At 51.0% G+C, this 19565-nt stretch overlaps 9 protein-coding genes across 9 annotated transcripts; 2 read left to right on the forward strand and 7 right to left on the reverse strand.

The window, feature by feature from the left end:
• Positions 1–56: 56 nt before the first annotated feature.
• On the reverse strand, positions 57–1447 carry N7532_006645 (NAD(+) diphosphatase; the record flags this gene model as incomplete). The annotated part of the gene is made up of 3 exons (XM_056619139.1): positions 57–760; positions 830–1276; positions 1351–1447. The coding sequence occupies 3 exons, from the start codon at positions 1445–1447 to the stop codon at positions 57–59; spliced, it is 1248 nt and encodes a 415-aa protein (XP_056475298.1).
• Positions 1448–2039: 592 nt separating this feature from the next.
• On the reverse strand, positions 2040–3068 carry N7532_006646 (uncharacterized protein; the record flags this gene model as incomplete). The annotated part of the gene is made up of 3 exons (XM_056619140.1): positions 2040–2754; positions 2817–2932; positions 3000–3068. The coding sequence occupies 3 exons, from the start codon at positions 3066–3068 to the stop codon at positions 2040–2042; spliced, it is 900 nt and encodes a 299-aa protein (XP_056475299.1).
• A 1171-nt stretch (positions 3069–4239) lies between these two features.
• N7532_006647 (uncharacterized protein) lies at positions 4240–5766 on the reverse strand (the record flags this gene model as incomplete). The annotated part of the gene is made up of 1 exon (XM_056619141.1): positions 4240–5766. The coding sequence occupies one exon, from the start codon at positions 5764–5766 to the stop codon at positions 4240–4242; it is 1527 nt and encodes a 508-aa protein (XP_056475300.1).
• Positions 5767–6555: 789 nt separating this feature from the next.
• On the reverse strand, positions 6556–8110 carry N7532_006648 (questin oxidase family protein; the record flags this gene model as incomplete). Its single annotated transcript, XM_056619142.1, has 5 exons — positions 6556–6659; positions 6714–7115; positions 7179–7538; positions 7599–7892; positions 7957–8110. 5 exons carry the CDS (start codon positions 8108–8110, stop codon positions 6556–6558), a joined length of 1314 nt encoding a protein of 437 aa, XP_056475301.1.
• Positions 8111–9087: 977 nt separating this feature from the next.
• N7532_006649 (TFIIH/NER complex ATPase/helicase subunit SSL2) lies at positions 9088–11657 on the reverse strand (the record flags this gene model as incomplete). Its single annotated transcript, XM_056619143.1, has 3 exons — positions 9088–11399; positions 11460–11579; positions 11630–11657. 3 exons carry the CDS (start codon positions 11655–11657, stop codon positions 9088–9090), a joined length of 2460 nt encoding a protein of 819 aa, XP_056475302.1.
• Positions 11658–12106: 449 nt separating this feature from the next.
• On the forward strand, positions 12107–12720 carry N7532_006650 (uncharacterized protein; the record flags this gene model as incomplete). The annotated part of the gene is made up of 4 exons (XM_056619144.1): positions 12107–12115; positions 12170–12183; positions 12275–12300; positions 12365–12720. 4 exons carry the CDS (start codon positions 12107–12109, stop codon positions 12718–12720), a joined length of 405 nt encoding a protein of 134 aa, XP_056475303.1.
• Positions 12721–13287: 567 nt separating this feature from the next.
• Positions 13288–13599, reverse strand: N7532_006651 (uncharacterized protein; the record flags this gene model as incomplete). The annotated part of the gene is made up of 2 exons (XM_056619145.1): positions 13288–13321; positions 13406–13599. 2 exons carry the CDS (start codon positions 13597–13599, stop codon positions 13288–13290), a joined length of 228 nt encoding a protein of 75 aa, XP_056475304.1.
• Positions 13600–14757: 1158 nt separating this feature from the next.
• Positions 14758–16233, forward strand: N7532_006652 (RNA polymerase II-binding domain-containing protein; the record flags this gene model as incomplete). Its single annotated transcript, XM_056619146.1, has 2 exons — positions 14758–14907; positions 14977–16233. 2 exons carry the CDS (start codon positions 14758–14760, stop codon positions 16231–16233), a joined length of 1407 nt encoding a protein of 468 aa, XP_056475305.1.
• Positions 16234–16944: 711 nt separating this feature from the next.
• Positions 16945–17579, reverse strand: N7532_006653 (uncharacterized protein; the record flags this gene model as incomplete). Its single annotated transcript, XM_056619147.1, has 3 exons — positions 16945–17052; positions 17121–17203; positions 17279–17579. 3 exons carry the CDS (start codon positions 17577–17579, stop codon positions 16945–16947), a joined length of 492 nt encoding a protein of 163 aa, XP_056475306.1.
• Between the last annotated feature and the right edge of the window lie 1986 nt (positions 17580–19565).

Consider the following 19565-nt stretch of genomic DNA (forward strand, 5'->3'; position numbering starts at 1 on the left):
CCTATTCTATGTCCACGCGTATATGTACTTGAACCGCCAAATGACTGACGCCTCTTCTAGAGGGAGCACTTATCACCACCGCGAAAGTAATCCGCATCGACTGCAGATCGGATCAACTGATTGGCAATGGCAGTGGGAGGAGGCAGTCTCAAGCCACCCTTATACTCTGGACCAGCACCAGCACTCAAGTCACTCGTGCCAATGCGCAAGGCCTCCTCCACTTCTTCCACCTTGAACCACCTCGCATCCTCCAGCTCGGGATCATGTTCAAGATTGATATTCTCATGAGCAGGTTCGCTCACCTGCGCAATGGCACCGATCATCAGGTTAGCAGGGTAGGGCCATGGCTGCGAAGAGTGGATGACAACCCGGGACAACGTCACACCAGCCTCTTCCCAGACCTCTCTCCGCACAGCATCCTCAATCGACTCTGCCGGTTCAATAAATCCAGCCAAAGTTGAGTACCAATTCGGGGGGAATCGCTTAGACCGGCCGAGCAGGACCCGCTTGTTGTCATGAGAGACAACTGCGACGATAATCGTGGGATCAGTGCGGGGGAAAGACAGGTTGGAGATTGTTGTACGGGTGCTACAGGCTGGACGCTCTGTCGACTGGCCCTGGGCTTCACGAGCCGCATCGGTGGGGGGACAGGCACGCTTGGTTCCTGCGTTCACTGATAGCGTTGGATTACCGCAAGTGCCGCAGAAGGTGTTCCGGTTGTTCCAGTCCATCAAAGCCCGCGCCTGTGCATAAATGGCAGCTGGGAACCAGTATCAGCAAAGAGTCCGAGATGTCTTTATTCCACGATCTACCTCCATGGTAAACATACCGTCGTCCGGGGTGAATGTGGTGATAACCCGAGTCTGGAAGAAAGACAGGCCCTTGTCCTCCATTGCACTGACGACATCCTTCGCGGCACTCTGCTGCGCCTCCGAGCCCTTGGCCGTAACATCGAGGGCAAAATATGGCGTGCCCTGATAGATCTTCCACGCCATACCACCCTCCTTGCGACTCTCGTCCAGACCGAGGAAGATCAGGTTCGGGTTCGTCTTGCGAGAGTCAAAAGCCTTGACCATGTCCTCTTCGGACGGCTCGAAAAATTCCGGCGCCACGAGCTTGCGCACTTCATCGTACTTGGCGTAGTATGGTTCGGAGGGTGATCGGGTGAGCGGGGCGAGGTTGTTCAGCAGGACGAACCGAGTGGAGGGGTGCTTCAGGGCCGAGGAGAGGAACGGGTGCTCGGAGCGCAGGAATGATAGCCGGTTGATGGGAGAGCCTACGCAATTCAGTCATGCTGCTTCAATTTGTATTTTTGCCTCCTTCGCCGAAGCGCCATTGATCATATCATACTGGAGAAATAGTTCACCGTCTCTTTGCCAAAACGCCGCGACAACATTGAATCCGCGAGCGTATGGGCCGGGGTGGGGATTTGGGAAGGCGCGCTCATTCTGTTCGGTCAAGAAGTATCACCCACGGCGGTTCGAGGGCGTTAGAATGAATGCAAGGGGGGATGCGACAAATTGATCGGCCTGTTTTTCGGCTCAACTGTCATGACTAGCCGGCATGGAGGCGATTAATCAGCTCGGCAGATGCGGTGCCTTGTATCCTGCTGACGGCCCATTCGTCGGATTTGGGCCGATATGGCGTGCCAAGTGGCGAAGTCCGGTAATCAATCTGTAATACAGGAACGAGAGAGTGGGGAAGCAGCCTCCCCACGCACGTGACAGGCCTGGATCTATGGCGGCCGATTGCTAAGAAATTAGCATGATTCTTGAGTACCTGGTAGTAGCACCCTAAGGGTCAGCTCATGTGCATATTAACTCATTCTGTACTCATCAACATGCCCGGTTTTGCCTTTGAAATTAGCGAATATCCTCAAGAAGAGTTCACCACTCATTTCATTAAGTACTAAGGAGATTGCAGGAGAATCTAGGCACTATTTGTGATGAGGTGGAATTGTTCAATGAGACATGTGATGGTTCGTGATTAGGGTATTCCTACTCAGTATTGTGTTCGTCAATTTAACATGATACAGACATTTAAACCATATCTCGAATTTTCCTTTGCTTGCGTACAGTCTCCCAAATATCCTTTGCTGGCTCATCCGTCATCCGAAATACATAGAAGTATTCAGATAGAGTATCGCGTGCGATTCTCCAATCCGTAATTGACGATTCATTTGCGATGTCTGCAATGTTCGCTATCAACCAGGAACCATCGGATACACCGTGGGACGCAACCGAGGCAACAAACATAGTCCAAAGCAGAAATTGCGGGTCCTTGTCACGTAGTAGTCCAATGTTCGGCCTTAAAAACTTTTCAAGTGTTCCCACGAGTGTTTTCAAACATCCCATGCCTTGAAACGACCAGACCCGTGAGCCGGTATAGACCAAGAGTGCAAGACGAAGGGTTTCTTCAAGGGGTGATAAGGACGTGTCGCCTGAGAGATAAAATAGGTGATGAGCCAGAAGAATCAGGTATTCGCCGTTGGTGGGAAATGGCTTCGAGCCCGACTTGATGGTGTTCTCGTGCGAAAGAATAAGTTTTCGTAGCGATCGGATGGTTGTCTTGAGCACCGGATGAAGATCACTCCACCAGGCAGATTTGAAAAAGCGTGATCCTAGTGTTGAAGTTTTTGTACTGGCACAGATATCCTCCAATTTGGATGCTTCTACAAGAACCTTTTTCTCCCACTTTTCAGAAATGACAAAAAGTTTTGGCGGATGTTGAACAAATCCAATCATGAGGTTGCAACTAGAATTTAACCCGAATCAGTCGAGGTGTTGGCGTAGCTTGATCAAGAGGGTCTTCTTTACCAATATAAGTTGGTGAGAGTCTGAAACCTCAAAGAATCCAGTCCGCCTACCCCATCAATGATATTTTTGAGGCCACAGGCATGGGCTTCAGCAGCCTGGATATTACTTTCGCCGGCCTAGTAATACAATCATGAGTCACCGTGCTTCTTGCCGTGTGATCAAAACAGCTATTAAAATTCTTACCTCTATGCAAACAACATGAGCCAGAACCAACACCGTTGATTCTGTGTAGATTTTCGATACGTCGGCCATGATTTGCTTGATAGATTCGATTGTCTGGGCACGTAGCTGAAGGGCATCCTGGATCGACTCTCTCACAATGCCTCGAGGTGCACCTGACGCACACAAAGAGCCAGCTCGATGTGAGGCACTCGTGGAAAGAATAATTTGGACCATTGCAAGCTCGTTTTGTGCTTCTTGCCAAAACCAAGAAGCCATGTCAGTCGAACTAAACGGAAAGCACGTCTTAGCAGTATAGACACCATCTATCAATATGCAGTCAGCACACTGTCCGCATAATTTAAGAAGAAACAAGAGTATACTTGCGGTGGTGATAGTATAGGTTCACACTTTGATTCAATTTGACGGAGAAAGATGGAAAGCTTTCTAAGACCCCTGTCTCAATCGACCGAAACAGTACGGGTTCGTGCGACTCGGACTCGAGTCGGCAATTGGTCTTTGGTGAAGCATCGCTATCCATGTTTGAGGAATGAACCAAGGCACGACTGGAAGCAGGAGGCCTAACGCCGCTCGGAGGGGGGTAGCTTATAATTTTTTAGATTCTTCAAGCGCACTTTTCTCTGAGCTCGATGCCGATTTGCTGTTATGAAGGCCGCCTTTTTCCGGGAGGATTCATGGCTCTGGGCTTTCTCATCTTCATATTGTATCCAAAGAAGCTCCATAGAAGTCTGTTGGTGGCGATCCGGACCTGCAGAGTGTGCTCAGTCTTCGCGTCTGTGGAGAGGAAAAGACCCGCCTCGCAACTCTGTTAGGCGGAGCAGGCGTGATGACGAAGACCAAAGTCGTTCAGGAGGTCAGCCCTGCCAGTCACTGTCGGCTAAATCAACGATTTCCAACGGCGATCCTTTCAGCCGTTCACCCTGGGGGTTTCCGCCCCCACGCTAGCGATTTGGATCTCGGCAGCCATCACGTGCAACAATGCTAAAGTATAGCATGACCCAGCCAGGCAAATGACTTTAATGGGGTAAGGAATTCCACAAGGCGGAGTGCATGGTGATAGAATGCATTGATTAGATGAAGAAAAAGTAATATAAATTCCAAGATTAAAAGAAGATCAACGCCAAAGTAAGCAAGAATGAAATCGCTGATGAGCTGTCCAAAGCAAGTCGTGGGTCATATCCTGCGCCATACCGACACAGAAAGGATGTCATGCATCACACTTTATTTTGTGCAAGCGAAACGCCTAGTCCTTCCAGAACCAACCGCCTTTGGACTTGTCTCCAGAGCCTCCGTCGTTGGAACGCGGGTGAGTTACCTCCACAGACTCGTCGGTTTCTTCCCGGCCATCGGTGAAGCGCTTAGTCTTAACCGTCTTGGTCTCAACCGAGCCATCAGCCAGCCGTTTGCGTTCTGTTCGAGATATAGTCGAAATAACGCGAACCGGTGTGGATTGCTGTGAGACATCTGCATCCCCTGACTCGGCCGATGTCTCAGGGACAGACTTTCGATTCCCACCAGAGACAAGATCTAGCCAGCTCTCAGTGTCTTCGGTGCCCTGGTCGTCCGCTGGGTGCGAGAGGTTACGTCTGTATCGGTCAATTTGGTCTTGCTCTCGGCGGCGCTCTTCGAGGAGGAATCGAACGAGAGGACTTCCAACCTCCCCACGCAGGACCTCTTGTTCCCGGGCCTCGATGTCGCGTAAGAAGCGCTCATAAACGTCCAACTCGCTTTCGGTCGCGACATCTTGGTCATCCCGAAGTTGCTGCTTCTGCTCACTCTCCAAATTCTTTTCAGGCAATGTGCGAGTTTCTTCATTGTGTCCCGTGAAAGTGATGCCGGACCAAGGATGGCCATCAACACCTCCAGACACGTACTTCCAGCGGTCACCCAGGCTTCCTCGCTTCGCGAGGCCATGCAACCATTCCGTTCCATTCTCAGTCTTGCCTGCCTTGAGGGTTTCTTCGTCAAGCATAGGCTTGCCATTTTCCAGTCGGAGAAGATCCTCAAAGGCTTCGCGCCACTGGGGCTCACTCGGGTCACGGTCTGAGTCAGGTCGGAAAGATGACATGATAGAGGAGAAGACTCCCTGGCCTCGCTGTACACGATAGTGGGCCTGGTGCTCGAGGTGGAGGGGCGAGTAGGGACTGAATGTAATGTAGACGAGTGGCCAGGTGGGCGAGTTGCTGTCTTCGAACATGTCGGGAAAGAAGAAGCGTTGGTGCGGGTGGAAAAGCGACGAGAATGGCGAGGAGAAGGGCAAGAATTGATCCTCGAAGCGATCGAAGAAGGACTCGATACCGAAGAAGTCGGAATGCGCTGTGCGGGCATTTCGCCCGTGTTGCGAAGGCCGCGAGTCGTAATCGTCAGGCTTTCGACGCTGCGACGAGCCTGAGGAGCCACCAGAATTGTTGTTGCCGTTGTTGTCATTGTCGTTGGAGTTGTCCTGGTCACGCGATGCAGACCCGCCTGCGCCTTCGTCTCGCGGCGCGTAGTTGCACTGCCCAGCATTATCCGCACCACCACCGCGTTCGCGATACTTCATGCTGTTATATCCACTGTCATCGGTGAATATAGTCCATCTATCTGATTGGGGACGAGAGACGCTCGACGGAAGTCCGGTGACTGATTGAAGCAGTGAGGAGACCTGCTCGTCGGCAAAGCGGCGGAAGGCCACGAATGGGTTGCTCTCGGCCTCCCAGTCCTGGTCTTGGGGCATCCTTGGGTTCTCCTGATCACGTTTCTTGTCCTCATTGTCACGATCGTTCGGCATGGTGAATGGAATCGAAGTCGACTTCGGTTGCTGATATGAGAAAGAAATCGGGAGGGTTGAAGAAGCTGAAGCTGTTGGGGAGCCCCACCTCGCCACGTGAGCCCCATTGGTTGTATGATACTCCGTTCTTTTTCTTCCATTTTCGTCCTGCATGAACGCGCCCTACTATAATGTGCTCGCAATATGCCAAGTATCTCTCTCTAATCTATCCGGTCTAATCACCGACCAAGTTCGACATAATACTCCTGACTTTTATCCGAGGTCGCGTGCGTCATGGCCCGACCCACTGCAGCTTCTAAGCGGGCCCGACCCCAGCGGTTCCCGCCTCGGCGATGCTAGCCGCAGTATAAATACATTTACCAGTAGAGGACTAGTAGCGAGCTGCCTTCGTTGTAGTCGGATTTGGGGCGCATAAGCTACTAAAATCCACATTATATCTTAATATATGGCATTTATAAAGCATCGGTACGTTGTTGCACAAGTAGGGTCGCTTGTAAGGTCGACTTGGGACAGCTTCAACGTTTAACTTATACGAACAACAGTAAAGCTCTGCATTTCTGTCACCGACAACAAATTAAAGCTCTTCACAGTGTCGGTACAGTAGTTCTTCCGATCCATTAATACTCAGTAATATTTCATAAATGTTGCGCTGGGTACACTGGCCACATACAATTGACTTGGACTCGTTCAATTTGTTCAACTCAACTAGAAACAAGCAGATCGAAGACCCGCAGCCGACTATCTCGTTAATACTCCCAAATTCAGTTGATTCTCCGGGGCAAACCCATCTCACAGACGGGCACGTCCAGACAAATTCTCCCAAGCCTCATCAAATCCTGCAGATCGGATCCACATCGCCCCATCATTCTGACCTTCAGCAGTGGAGTCAATAGCTAGGAAAAGGTCAGTAAATGAAACTCAATAACAGATCGTCACTCTATACTCACCCATATTACCAATCCGCAACCACATATCTCCGGAAATGGGCATCTTCGAGTCCTTATCAAATTCCTTGCAGATCTTCTCTCCATGTGCGATGGCTCGCGCAAACTTGGTCAAGTGTCCATCATCGCCCGGGTGTTTAACACAACGAGAGAACACAGTAGCCCAGTCGCTCTCCGCGGGATACTGAGCTACCTCATTAAGTCGTAACTCAGGCGAGTTGCGCGAGACGTACATGATTAAATCCATGCGGCCCTTCCATTCAAGCAGACGGAGCTTTGTCTGCGTATCAATGAAAGGAAGCTGGATGATCCTGGAGAAGAAGATCGATGAGTTCACGCAGTGGATAAAGAAGAAGTCGATCTTCACTGCCTTCTCAGGTCTCTGAGCGGCACTGGTGTAATATACTAGTCGAGAAAAGATCAGTAGCTGTACGATGCGACAAAGCAATGCAGGAAGAGGATACTTACCGATAGTATTGATCATATCCGCCATCCGCTCCTCAATTTGATCTTCAGAGACCCTGTACTGGGAAGCATATTTCAGTATCTCGTCTCTAGCCCGATGCAGCGGTCCCTCGCGAATCTTGTTCCCATCTGTCCACTTTGTGCTATTCGCCAACTTTTTATCGGCGCGGATCTCATTCAGAAGCTCCAACATCGTCTTCTGCCCAGGCTTTCCAATGCCACCGGCCAACTTCTCGGCAGGCAAAAAGTATTCGGGTCCCATCCAGTCATCGTGAACGGCTGCCTGGGCCAATGCCTGGGCCACAATGGCCGGCTGATTGAATTCGAGTCCGAACCCCAATTGGATAAATGGGTGGATGAGGCCTGACTCTCGTTAGCTTCTGGCATGACAAAAGTAGGGGTTTGTTATGGGATAGTACACACCTCCAAATAGTCTTGACAGCATGCTCTCTGCTCGCTCGTCGCCGGCAAACACGTATTCCTTCAGGGCGCCGGCCACAGTCTTCCGGTCAATTTCCTCCTGGAAAAAGGCCAAATAATTGGAATAGTTCTCCTCCTTGAAAAAGCCCTCCTGGAACTTGCTTGTATTGTGAAAACTAGCGACGACATCTTTGTCCACGGGGAAAGCGGGTCTTTGGTAGGATTTGTTTCTCTCATAGGCAGCCCTGATATCCTCAGGGGATGCGCCGAGGGCAAAATTGCTAAGCACCAGGTGCACTATATGGTCTGGTCTCATTATCAGCTATATGGTCCTTGTAAGATTCAAGACAAGCTCACATACTGTGGAATCCCTGATTGTTGAAGAAAACATGATGGTTCTCCATATCCTCCTGCAAGACCTCACCGGCCACACGGGCTGCCTCCTCCGTGGTACCGGTCGTGAACACGCCAGAATCCGTGGAGCACGATAGATGAATCTCTGTCGCAGTCGCCATGGTCGAAGAGCAATCCCGGCGTGCAGGAGAGGAGTAAGAAGTGAACCGAGGCCAAAGTGCAGACGAAACGGCTAGGGGCGGTAAACACAAGCTTGATTTGTTGTCGTATGACAGGCGCGTCGAATGGGAAAGTGCCGTTGGAGGATCGGACACCATAAACGTGCTCTTCAGACAAGTTTGTGATCTGAGAGTCTCGAGGCTGGTGATCTGTTTGAGAGCCTGGGGAAATCGCTTTGCTTTATAGCCACTCGATCGCAACATGACACCAGGGTAGATGTAGGAAGGTTGTTACCAGCCTCGTATACGACTCCGGAGTAAGCTCTGCATAGGTCCCCATCTTTGTAGGCCTATCAGGAGGCGGTGATTAGTGGGAATGGACCCTGTTTGCGAGTTGCCAGGCGGAAACTGTCGGCATCGTCGGGGGCTCGGCGTTCCGTCGCGACGAACCGACGTCATTTGGGCGCGGGACTGGACCCGGCTTGCTGACTGATGAGCTTAAACCCGCATCAGCTGCTGAGCGCGGCCTCGTATTCTGAGTAATGCACGCCTGGTCTAGAGGGACCAGGCGGGGCCAGCTCTTGTTTGGGTGATTGGGTCTTCAATTTTGTCCGAGCAGAATGTCCTTAAAGGACGTTTCAGTTGCACATTATGCAAAAAAAAAACCAGGCGTTTCTTCTCTAGATCAAAAATATCATATCCACGGATCCTGTTGAAACAGTTTCTTTTCTAGATCAAAAATATCATATCCACGAATCCTGTTGAGCCTTTTTCTTCTACGCTGCGTCATATCGCCTTCCGCTACATAATGGACGGCTGTTCAGAATGACATTGTCGCATACGCACATTTTAATGATAGTACCTTTGGTAATAACACGCCTCAAGAACAGGTTCATCAAATGTTCGAATGCGATGGGAGGGGGAAAGCATACCCACCCAGAACAGCCCCTCGAGCTGACAATTAAAGTGTATTGTTTTTTTTACATCGCCTCCCGTGCCTTTCTCTGTCGCTCGCGGTCTCGTTGCATCTTCTTGAACAGAGGGTGATGGCCACCCTTGTCTTTGAGCTGCTTATTCTTGCTCTTGTTGTATTCAACATATGCCATATCATCACCGCCGGCCAGACCACTCAGGGTGGCTGCGCTGCGCTTGGCATTGGGCTTCTTCTTCTGGCCCTTAGCAGAGCGCATGGAGAAAAGGTCATCGTTCACCTGCTCCACGTCGGCTGAAGATTCGTTCTGCAGCATGACTTCTTGGAGCAGTTCCCGACGCTCAGCCGGAGTGGAGTACGACAGTCCCTCATAGTCGCCGATGCCTTGAAGATGGGTGATAACCTTGAATGCGTAGCCCTGGTCGACCAGGAACGCCTGTCGTTTATTCGAGTATTGCATCTCATGGGTGTCCTTGGATACCAGGGAATAAAAAAATGCGTTAAAGCCCTCGTCATTACGGCGCTTGGCTCGCAGAATACGGCCGAGTCGCTGTGCCTCCTGACGACGAGAACCATAGTGAGATGAGATTTGGATCAGGCAAGTGGCCTCGGGCAGATCAAGAGAGGTGTCACCGATCTTGGACAAGAAGATGGTATTGACCTGCTCGTTGTGTTGAAAGTTCTCCAGAATGCGCATTCGCTCGTTCTGGGGGGTTCCACCGTAAATGTATGCTTTGTTCAGCTTGAGCGCGTACCGCTCCAGAGCATAAACATTATCGGAGAACACAATAATCTTATCACCTCGTTTCTCGTGATATTCAATCAGGTACTGGCAAGCTTGGAACTTGCGCGGGTTCATGATGTAGAGCAAAGCTTGCTTCCTCGAGCTTTCTCGAAGATATTCAGTATAGAATTCTGTTGTCATCGGGCACCATACCTCGGCACATTGGACCTTGGCAATGTGTCCTTGGGCAGCAAGCTCCATCCAGTTGGCTTCATACAGCTTGGGTCCGATGAGGAAGTTCAGATCCTTGATCTTGTCATCTTCACGCAGAAGCGTGGCCGTGAGTCCGAGCTTGCTCTGTGCGGCGATAGCAGACGTAACCTTTCGGAACATTGAAGCTGGCACGACGTGCACCTCGTCAAGAATCATCATACCCCATTCGCGAGACTGAAGCCAATCCATCATCTTCTGCGCATCGTAGGAACGTGCTCGTGTCTGCGACACCATTGAATAGGTGGATACAATGATACCCGTCGACCGCTTGAATTTTTCTTTGTGGTCAGAAGTGAAGATAGCGATATCACCCGGGTCGATAGTCGTCCAGCGCAAGAACTCGTTGCGCCACTGCACGACGGACATAGAACTAGTGCACAGCACGATTGTACCTTTTTTGATGGTCGCTGCTGCAGTAATGCCGACCAGGGTCTTGCCAGCTCCGCATGGAAGAACGATGATACCACTTTTGGCTCGTCCGTTACCAAACATCTTACTCAGACTCTTCTCTTGGTAGTCACGTATCCGAGCTGTGGGCTTCAAATCCATGTCAAGATTTGGGTTGACCGTGTCTCCCTGGAAGTCATATTCTTCCAGGGCTGGGCATCCAATGGCTTGGCAGCGGGCCTTGACCACTTCGACACCTGCTGGGGGAATCTCGAAACTGTAGGCAGCTGCCTCGTCGTTCTCATCCTCACCAACTTCGTCGATTCCATAGTCCACTGTAGCCTCTTGGTTCTCCTCTCGTTGAGCAGCATCTTGCTGGGGGCCCGTTTCTCTTACACCAGCGGCATCCTTCGTTCCAGGAATGACAAGTCCTCCCATCTTGGGGGCTGCTCGCTTGATGATTCCTTCGGAGCTCTCAATCCTCTGCGGTCCAATGACCTCATCCTTGAGCAGACGCTGCAACATCTCAGGATCTGAGGTCTCCACATAGTATCGGTTGTGACGCAGAACCATCTTGATCTTGCCGTATGACTTGGTGAATTCAATAACGAAGGCCCGGATACTTTCCGGCAGTGGAGTCTTGGACATACGATCCAGGACTTTCACGATATCCTCAGGTTTCAACCCAACCGACACCGCTGCATACAGACTGTGGCCCGTCAAGCGGTATTCATGCATATGTTGAGGACGCGACAATGGTTCCGCAATAGTTGTGAGGAAATCCTGGGCTTGGGACGCCAGTGGAGAGAAACTCTCAAGGGTGATTGTGCCTTTTACCGGCTCGATCCATAGCGGACGGTTGTAGTGGTCGCGTTTGAGAGGTAGCTCCGAAAGATCCTTGTAGCCAAATCGAGGGTCGGTCTTCTGGGGTTGGGATCGTTTACTGAATGTTTCGAGAGAGAATTTGTTGACGACATCTGTAACCTCCAACGTTAATCCCGCACTTCACCTGGCGTGAGTAAGGTGCCACTGTATACCTTTTAAGTTGTTGTTTCCTTCCGGAACATCGTCCTGGTCTGAGTATTCGTCTTCGCTCGAAACATCGCTGACATCGGGAACGGGGGTGGGACGCTTCGACGCACTGCTAGACCGACCACCTGGGCAATGTGAGCGAGTTTGTCATATCAAACGATCGGGTACTACCGACTGTCAGTCGCCTTGCGCTTGGGAGGCATCGTGTGGAGTTGTCAAGTTTTTCTCAACGAAGCGAAAGATCGAATGCAAACCACTACTTGGGTTTGATCGGAAGGAAGGGCGTGCTATAGGAAGAGGCGACAACCGCCTCGTAGCAATGCCCAGGTGAGTTCAGGTGTGCATGCCACGAAAGTGCAGGGTCGCAGGGAACAGGCGGCCCTGTCAGCGGTTTCGTAGCAGGTACTCGGTATCTCGATCGAGAGTGATTTAGATGTGTGAGATCAAAGAAAGAGTACGGGTGCAAGAGGAGGAGGGGTGGTGGAAGAGGCGAAGGCAAAAGGTTAAAGGTGATTCGGTCTGTTGCGCTGATAGGTTGATAGTCGGCCTGAGGCAGAAACCGGTCACTAGCGCGGAGCCGCGCCTCCGACTGACGTAGAGGAACTGCACCGCCAACATCTCTTTTCACAAGGAATCCGACCACATTGCAGCCATGAACACAGTAAGTCTCATACCCACTGGTCTCACACAATTGCTAACTTAACCGTCCTCTTAGATTCGGTCTACCTGGTGAGCCCACACCCATCTGTCCCATTATAGGAACGGGAGGAAGCCCGCCGGACACTGGAAATACTGATGGAGCACGCTTCTGATCATACAGGGTTGGCTGGGGCACCCTTTGCGTCGGTTGGTATCTGGTTAATCACATGAATATTCCTAGTCATCGAGTCTGACACTTCTCATCCTCCAGCTGGCGGCGGGGCCTACTACTTTGCCAAACAGTCCATCAATGCCGACCGACAGGCCCGGTTTGAGGCCGAGATGAAGCGCAAGGCGCAGCTAAAGGCCATGGAAAACGATCATAAGCGGCAGGCCGCCATGACCGCGCCCACCCCCGACTCGACCGACGGCGCCAGCTTGAAGCGAGCCAACATGACACGGTTCCAAAATGCGGCGGACGATGTCGCCTCGCCCAGCGCCGAAGCTTCACACGACCCAGCCCCGACTCGCCACGAGCCCATGACGGATGACGACCGAGTGCTGGAGAAGGGAAAATACGAGACTGCACAGCCGTTTAGTCCTCCCCGTGGGAACCGATTTAGTTAGGGGTTGGGACCCTTGTGTACATTTTGATCTTGTAAATTACAGGTGGTGTGTGTGCATGCCGTGTTTTGGGTGGCATGCATGGCCCTATCTAATGTGTGGTTTTGCCTACCCTGAGGAAGCCAAGCTCTACCTTGTCATCTCGTTACAATTGTATGTACATCAATGTACTAGGGGCCTCCCGTGTCGATCATGATCGATCTCGATCTTGACTTATGGGTTCCTAGGGTTGCTCTACTCTATGCTCTCAATTCAGGACAAATGCACTGTCTTAATAGGTATGCTCGTAAATTGGCAGGGTTGTCTAGCTAGGCACGTTAGTGCATCGATGCTTTCGACCATCAACAAATAGTGTTGTCCCGGGTTGTACCATCCAATCTCGCAAGGACGCCGTGGCGTATGTCACCAGTCGAAAGATAGAAATATAGAAAACGCCAGTCCCCAAACACCCTCGACCTCATGCATCATGACCGGATCCGTATGTTGGCGCCCGCACCGAACAGCAGAACCCATGAATGTGGAAAAGTCGCAACGCGAAATATTGCGCATTCATCTCAGCGGATCTGGCGACTAGCGTGCATGGAAGCAGAGCGGAGGGTGGGGCCTATCCAGCGTCAGTCGGGTTGTTCTTCTTGTGTACATATCCGGCCGCGTATGCAGGACGGCTCAGTCGGGCGCAAACACTCACTTATTGCCGTCGGGAAAGCCAGAACTCTTCTGACGCGAGCTTTCGAGGGCTGGAGGAACAAAAGGCAGAGCCACGGCGGCGGCCAGGCAGGAAGTGGTCACGGCGCGAGCTGCGCGGCTATCGGGACGCGGCCGGTGGGCAGAGAAGTGCCGGATGGTTGGGCGGGCGAGCTGTACAGCGACGACGGCGGCCATGATGGTTCACAGTTCACAAATGTGGTGAGGTTCAAGTTGTGGGCGGTAGAGGTGAGAGAAGATGTAGGATGCAGGGGGTAGGAGGAGCTACGACTACTCAGGTATGGACGAGGACGGGTGTTTTATAGATGGCGCCATCGACGAGTCAGACCATGCGAGGGCAGCTGGCCCGTGTGGGGGGAACCGCCGAATGGGCTGATGCTCGCAGGTGTGGAAGCCTTCATCCGGGGTGATCAGACCGATCGGCCGGTCGGCAAGTGCGCGCAAATCGCGCCTCACGCCATCGCGGGGGATGAGCTCCTCGATGTGCTGGAGGGGTGCATGTTGTGGGGCGGAATTTGCCCCTCCGCGAGTTGAGGATGTGAGGCAGCTGGTGGAGTCGTCCCCATGACGATGGTCAAGGCAGACAGAAGAGTGCCACAGTTACCTAGAGACCTGAGGCACTCGGACTGACTCATAGGTGCTGTGTACACTCAGCAGTATATTAATAGTAGGCTGTAGTGGAGGTCAGGGTGAGGCCGAAGGACAACCGGCCTTCTTGCCGGTGGTAGGTAATCTTATCATTTGGGTCCAATTTGAGCTGATCGTCGGATATACTTCACCCCCATCTGCCGGGCGCTTCGCAGCTATGACGCGGTGTAGAGCTCCCGTCAACCATAGCAGGCTCGAAGGGCGGCAAATTCCCTAAAAATGGCTGTAATGATACGATGGATAGTACTCGAGTAGAAAGCACTCTCAAGATAGCTACACGTTTTAGCTAACTTTTCGAAAATATATATCCTTCGACTTCGAGTTCGTATTTCCGACGAAGATCAGGTGCTTGAAAAGACTCAATATGTAGTGGTATCTACTAACTAGCGCGTATAACCTCAGGCTTCTATTGGAAATCCTCGCAAAAGTAAGCACTGGCAACTACACGCATCCTGTTAGTTAATTTGGAGGTCACGCTCCAAACGGAGAATAACAGCCGCATCGTTGCCTCAGGCATCAAGACGGAGCTCCTCCCAGTCACGTGCGTATCTGCTTTGTCCCCAAACTCACCCAAGCTTCAGTTTCCTTCCCAGAAGCTCGAGTTGATGAGGAGCTCCCAGATCAAACTCAGTGCACGCGTGCTTCTCCAACCGGCTGGCGCACAGCTCACAGTATCGCCCACACGACATGGCGTACAATAAGATGGCTGTGGCCAAGGCTGCCTTCTCCGCCAGTCTCCTGCGCCCCGATCCCACATCCGTCCCCTCCCCCGAAATCAACGCCCTCCACTCCGCCATTGACCGCGCTCTGTCACGTGGCTCCCCGGCATACATCCAGGTGTGAACTGATTCATAGGTGCCTCGCCGTTTTTTCCCTGCCTTCTTGCTGAACTTTTGAATACAACAGGCCTGCAAAGAACTGCTTTTCCAACATGTGACCTCGTCCGCAAATCGCATCGGAGGTCTGGCCAAGTACCTCGTGATATTGGCAGGCCCTCTCGATGAACCACCCGCAGCTGCTCGGTCCAATCCTTCACCGAAGCGTCGGAAGCTCCACATACTCTATCTCCTTAACGATCTGCTTCACCACAGCAAGTACCACCTGGCCGGCACGACGACCTTCTCCACAGTGAGCGGATCCCTGCAACCCTACATGGTGGACTTGTTGGGATATGCGGCGGCCTATGATCGACAGAAATATCCCCGACATCATCGACGGCTCGATGATCTGCTGGAAATCTGGTCCGAGCACGGATACTTCAGTCCCGACCTGATTCACCAGCTGCGAGAGGTGGCCAAGGACGCGGCTTTGACTGGCGCCGCCCCACCCTCGTCGACTGATATCTTGGCTGTTGAGCTAGATGCCACAAAGAATCAATCTAAGGAGGAGGCTTATATCATACCAAAAACACATGGTGACCGTAACGGACCATGGTACGATCTCCCGGCAGGCAACTTCCTCCACCACTTCGACATTCCGCTTGACAAGACCATGCCTGTGCGCCCTGAAAATATCAGGGCCATGGGAATGTATGAGGGCCCTGCCCCTCCAGAAACGGTGGAGGTGCTCAAGAAACTCCTGAGGGAGGCAGACGAGATCTACGACACTGAGGTGACCACCAAGGATGACGAGGTCCTCGACATAAACGAGCTGGGCCAAAGAGTTGTCCGAGACGCCACAACCGGTGATATTCTCAACGGCCGGACATACTACGGCTGGTGTCGTCCATTCTGCCAGGAGATGATTCGAAACAGACATCCAGATGACACTCGCGGGTCTCAGTCCTGGTCTACAGCTGGTCGGCATAAGCGTAGTCGACATGAGTCCCGATTCCCGCCTCCTCATCAACCGTCACACTCTCCTCCGCCTCATCCCGCACATCCTTACCCTGCACAACCTCGTACCTACCATAATGCTCCCCCACCTGAACACTACTCCGGTGCCTCCGGAGCTTGGCCACCTGCCCCGCCCCCACACATGCCGACCATTCAATTTCCCCCACCGGGTATGGGGAGCAACCCTACAGCCTTCCCTCCACAATTTACTGGCCACCCAGCCCCGGGTCCTGTTCCTCCCGGACAGCCTCTTCATCCTTGGGGGCCTCTTCCTCCTGGGCAGAATCGTTTCCCTCCCCATTCGGGTGGCCAACATGGCGGTTCCTAGAGTCCGCCAGGTAGACAGCACCGACGATGAATTCTTACGCATTGCCGCTCAATTTATTGGTATGGGTTACCTCAAACTACCTCTATGTCCCGACTTTTCGCGTGCATAATCTCGTAGAGGCCTGTTCAGAATGGTGCACTTCGGCCACATACAACATTTTTCTGCTATGTTGACTAGTGTCCAGGACTAGGCGACTGTGCAATGCTATGTTACATGAAACATATAAAAGATTCCAGGTAAGTGTGGCTGTATCAATTCTCGAAATATAACATTTCTCTCAGAACGTGAAACTCAGCTGGAGCTCCATAGCTCTGCAGTGAACAGATAGCTCCCATACCCAATATTTGCTTTTGAATTTGAATTAAAAGAATAAAAGAATTACGCGCAGAATGTCTCTCAACCAGTTTCACGAACCCCACACTCAATTTCAATTCATCGACATCAATCCTTTTGAAGCACGTGGAGTCCATCAAAATCAGAGGATAAAGGGCGACCTGATTGAGAAAAGAAGCAAGCATAGAAAGGTGAATTGAATCCAGTGTAGACGATATTATACGAAAAGTACAATGATATTGAAGACTGCCAAAGTTATATCGAGAGAAGAAGATAAAGCCAGAATGCATCCCACATTCTCCCCAGGAAAGCGAATTTCCTAGTACAGAGTTCCAAAATTCGCAGGTCCATGGCCGCCAGTGCCAGTATCATGCTCGTTCAAACAACGTCATTGATCAAGTCCACTTGGCTCTCCTGGCCGTATCCAAATGTCCGGTAGTATTCTTCCTTGGCGAGTGCGAATGGCTTACACTTGTCGATGCCCTCCTGGATATAATAGACAGATTAGTTACGATAATTTTGCAACATTGCTGGATAACAGGTATTCAGTTTACCGTGATCTCGTTGATGCAGCACATGGGACTGTAATCGTCGTCGACGCAATGGTCGGGGGCCTCGCTTTCTCGCATATCCCTGCCTATAGATTTTGGAGACACGTCAGCATTATCTCAATATAGAAATGACCTGGAAAATGGGAAGAGTATGGACATACATTGAAACGATACCGACGAACTGATCTGGACTCCGCGCAGAATTGGCAAGAGATCACCCAAAGGCTTCATAAGATTTTTTGACGTCTGACTTAGCGACATGCAGCACTTCTTGGTTTGTTTCTGTGGGCAGGTGTAGGGTCCGACAGGAGTCGCCGAGGCCGAAGGTGTCGGGGTGGCTGTAGATGCTGACTGGACAGCAGGCTGCGTGGGCGTGGGCATTGGGTTACGATCCTGCACAACGGGGACGGCGCTGGTCATGGTGAGGGTTGCGAGGGTTGGAAGGACGACTGCGAGACGCATGTTGAGTTGTCTTCTTTGTTATTATTTGTTTCCACTTCGTGTCACGATTTGAATATATGATAGAAGATGTGCGCGTAAAAGAGAGACTCGATGACTTCGGGCGTATGCGGTGGCTCTATTCGAAAAGATTGTCTGTGGTTGGTATCATTCAAAAGAGTGTAAAACGGTTGGTGCCTAGACGGAGCGAAAAGGAAGACAGGAGCAGGAGATTAGGCCGTCATGGGCGTCGATGGCGTTGAGGGTTGTCGATACAAGAGAAGCATGGGATGTCGGAAGGGAAAAAGGGAGCTGGCCCTGTCTTGACACGATGCGTAGGCTGAAGAGGGGATGGAGTGAGAGGCCCTCGACTAAGATTTTCGGTCCTCACGTAAATCGCGTTCTGTTGCTCGCCCTTGTCTTGGTGCTCGCCCTTGTTTACTCGTCGCGTTTGCTTCGGATTCCAGGGGTTTCACCCCAGTCGAGAGGGGCAACAGTGGCTGGATTGGCCATTCAACGGACTTTTTGAGGTAATTGGAATGTACAAAATCAAAATTTGGTTTTCCATTGGCTTGTGGTGGGGCCTTATTGCCCGCATGCCATTGAATTTCATTGAAAGTTTCTTCTCGCGCGCTTCCTGAATAGGTCAAGCGACGAGGCTTGTGTATATGTAATTGAGCTTTGGTTATTGCTAATGGTAAAGATTCTGCAAGCTGCACCATCACATTGCACCATACAACATTGAAAAGAAAATTTTAAAGAGAATTGGCCTTCGTGGAAAGGTACGTGGTGAGATCCTCGCACGATTCTCGGCAGAAGCAAGGGACATGTCTGAGGTTTGTGAGAATGTGAGAACGCTCCACTATAATTGGCCTGCGCAATCTAGGGGTAGATTTCCCTTCACCACGCAGGTACTATTCTACCTCGTGGCACTTGTTGCATGGCTTTTTCAAGTGTTGAAAGTGTACACTAGTGTAAGTCTGCAGTGTGGGTTTAGGGCCAAGAGACAGTACCCGTGAGAGAATTCGGAGGACATATCATCCAAGGAAAGTGAAGACAAAGGTGGGCAGAAAAAATTTGATTCGTACACAGTGTTGTAGCCAACAATCATTGGATTTTTCTGTCCAAATTGATTATTTGGTGGCTCTCGTTCAGCCACACTTGTGTAACATGTAGGAACAAACATGTAGGAACACTATTTCGAATGCATTGTTATGTCAAAGAAAATGAACACATCATATTCCGAATGATAAGATACACGTCGTGACCTATTGATCATATTTCAAGCAAGACAACCGTTGTACAGTCGATTAGGCTATCTTACGATGCAATATTAGTAAGAGATTGATGCTTCCGCACCCCCGCCATGGCTTTGCTCAGATAATACAGAACTAGAACCTTGATCAAACATGGTGTCAGTTCGACGCTGAATACCTCGTCGACTATGGTATTGATGGCCGTCAGGTTGATTGCTCAGTCACCCATCTCCAGCTGGTCATCTATTCAGTCACCTACGTGATCAACTGTCTGGATAACTATTCTAGAGAGTGATGCGCTATGCAAAATGAATGGGATCGGGCCAGAATTATTCTCCCTCATAGAGCAGAATGCTCATTTTTCGACTCGTATAGCCAGGACACCCAAGCCGAAGAACTAGCAGATACCTGAAAGGTCAGGGAGGGGGTGTGTGGCTGTATAAATCCCCAATGGCCGAATCTACTATGTCACATACTGTACTAATTTAACATACCTCCACATCAAAATAATTATTAGTGGGCAGATTAGGAGTCTTTGCCCTTCAGAATTTGTAAGAAGCTAGCATCATTTTATCGGTCTTTATCTCTACGAGTTCTTACCGGAGAAAAAAGATACTAAGGAAACCCTTGCAACAAAATGAAAACATTGCTTGCTCCTGACTATTCACATCGGATTCGTTGTTGTGCAGGTCGTCAGTGCCAACCAGGGTGCTGGTCGAGGGATAAGGGGGTATCAAATCACAAGGCGGCAATT

This window comes from Penicillium argentinense, assembly GCF_028826775.1.
Source record: "Penicillium argentinense strain IBT 30761 chromosome Unknown utg000005l_segment0_segment0, whole genome shotgun sequence".
Taxonomy (NCBI): domain Eukaryota; kingdom Fungi; phylum Ascomycota; class Eurotiomycetes; order Eurotiales; family Aspergillaceae; genus Penicillium; species Penicillium argentinense.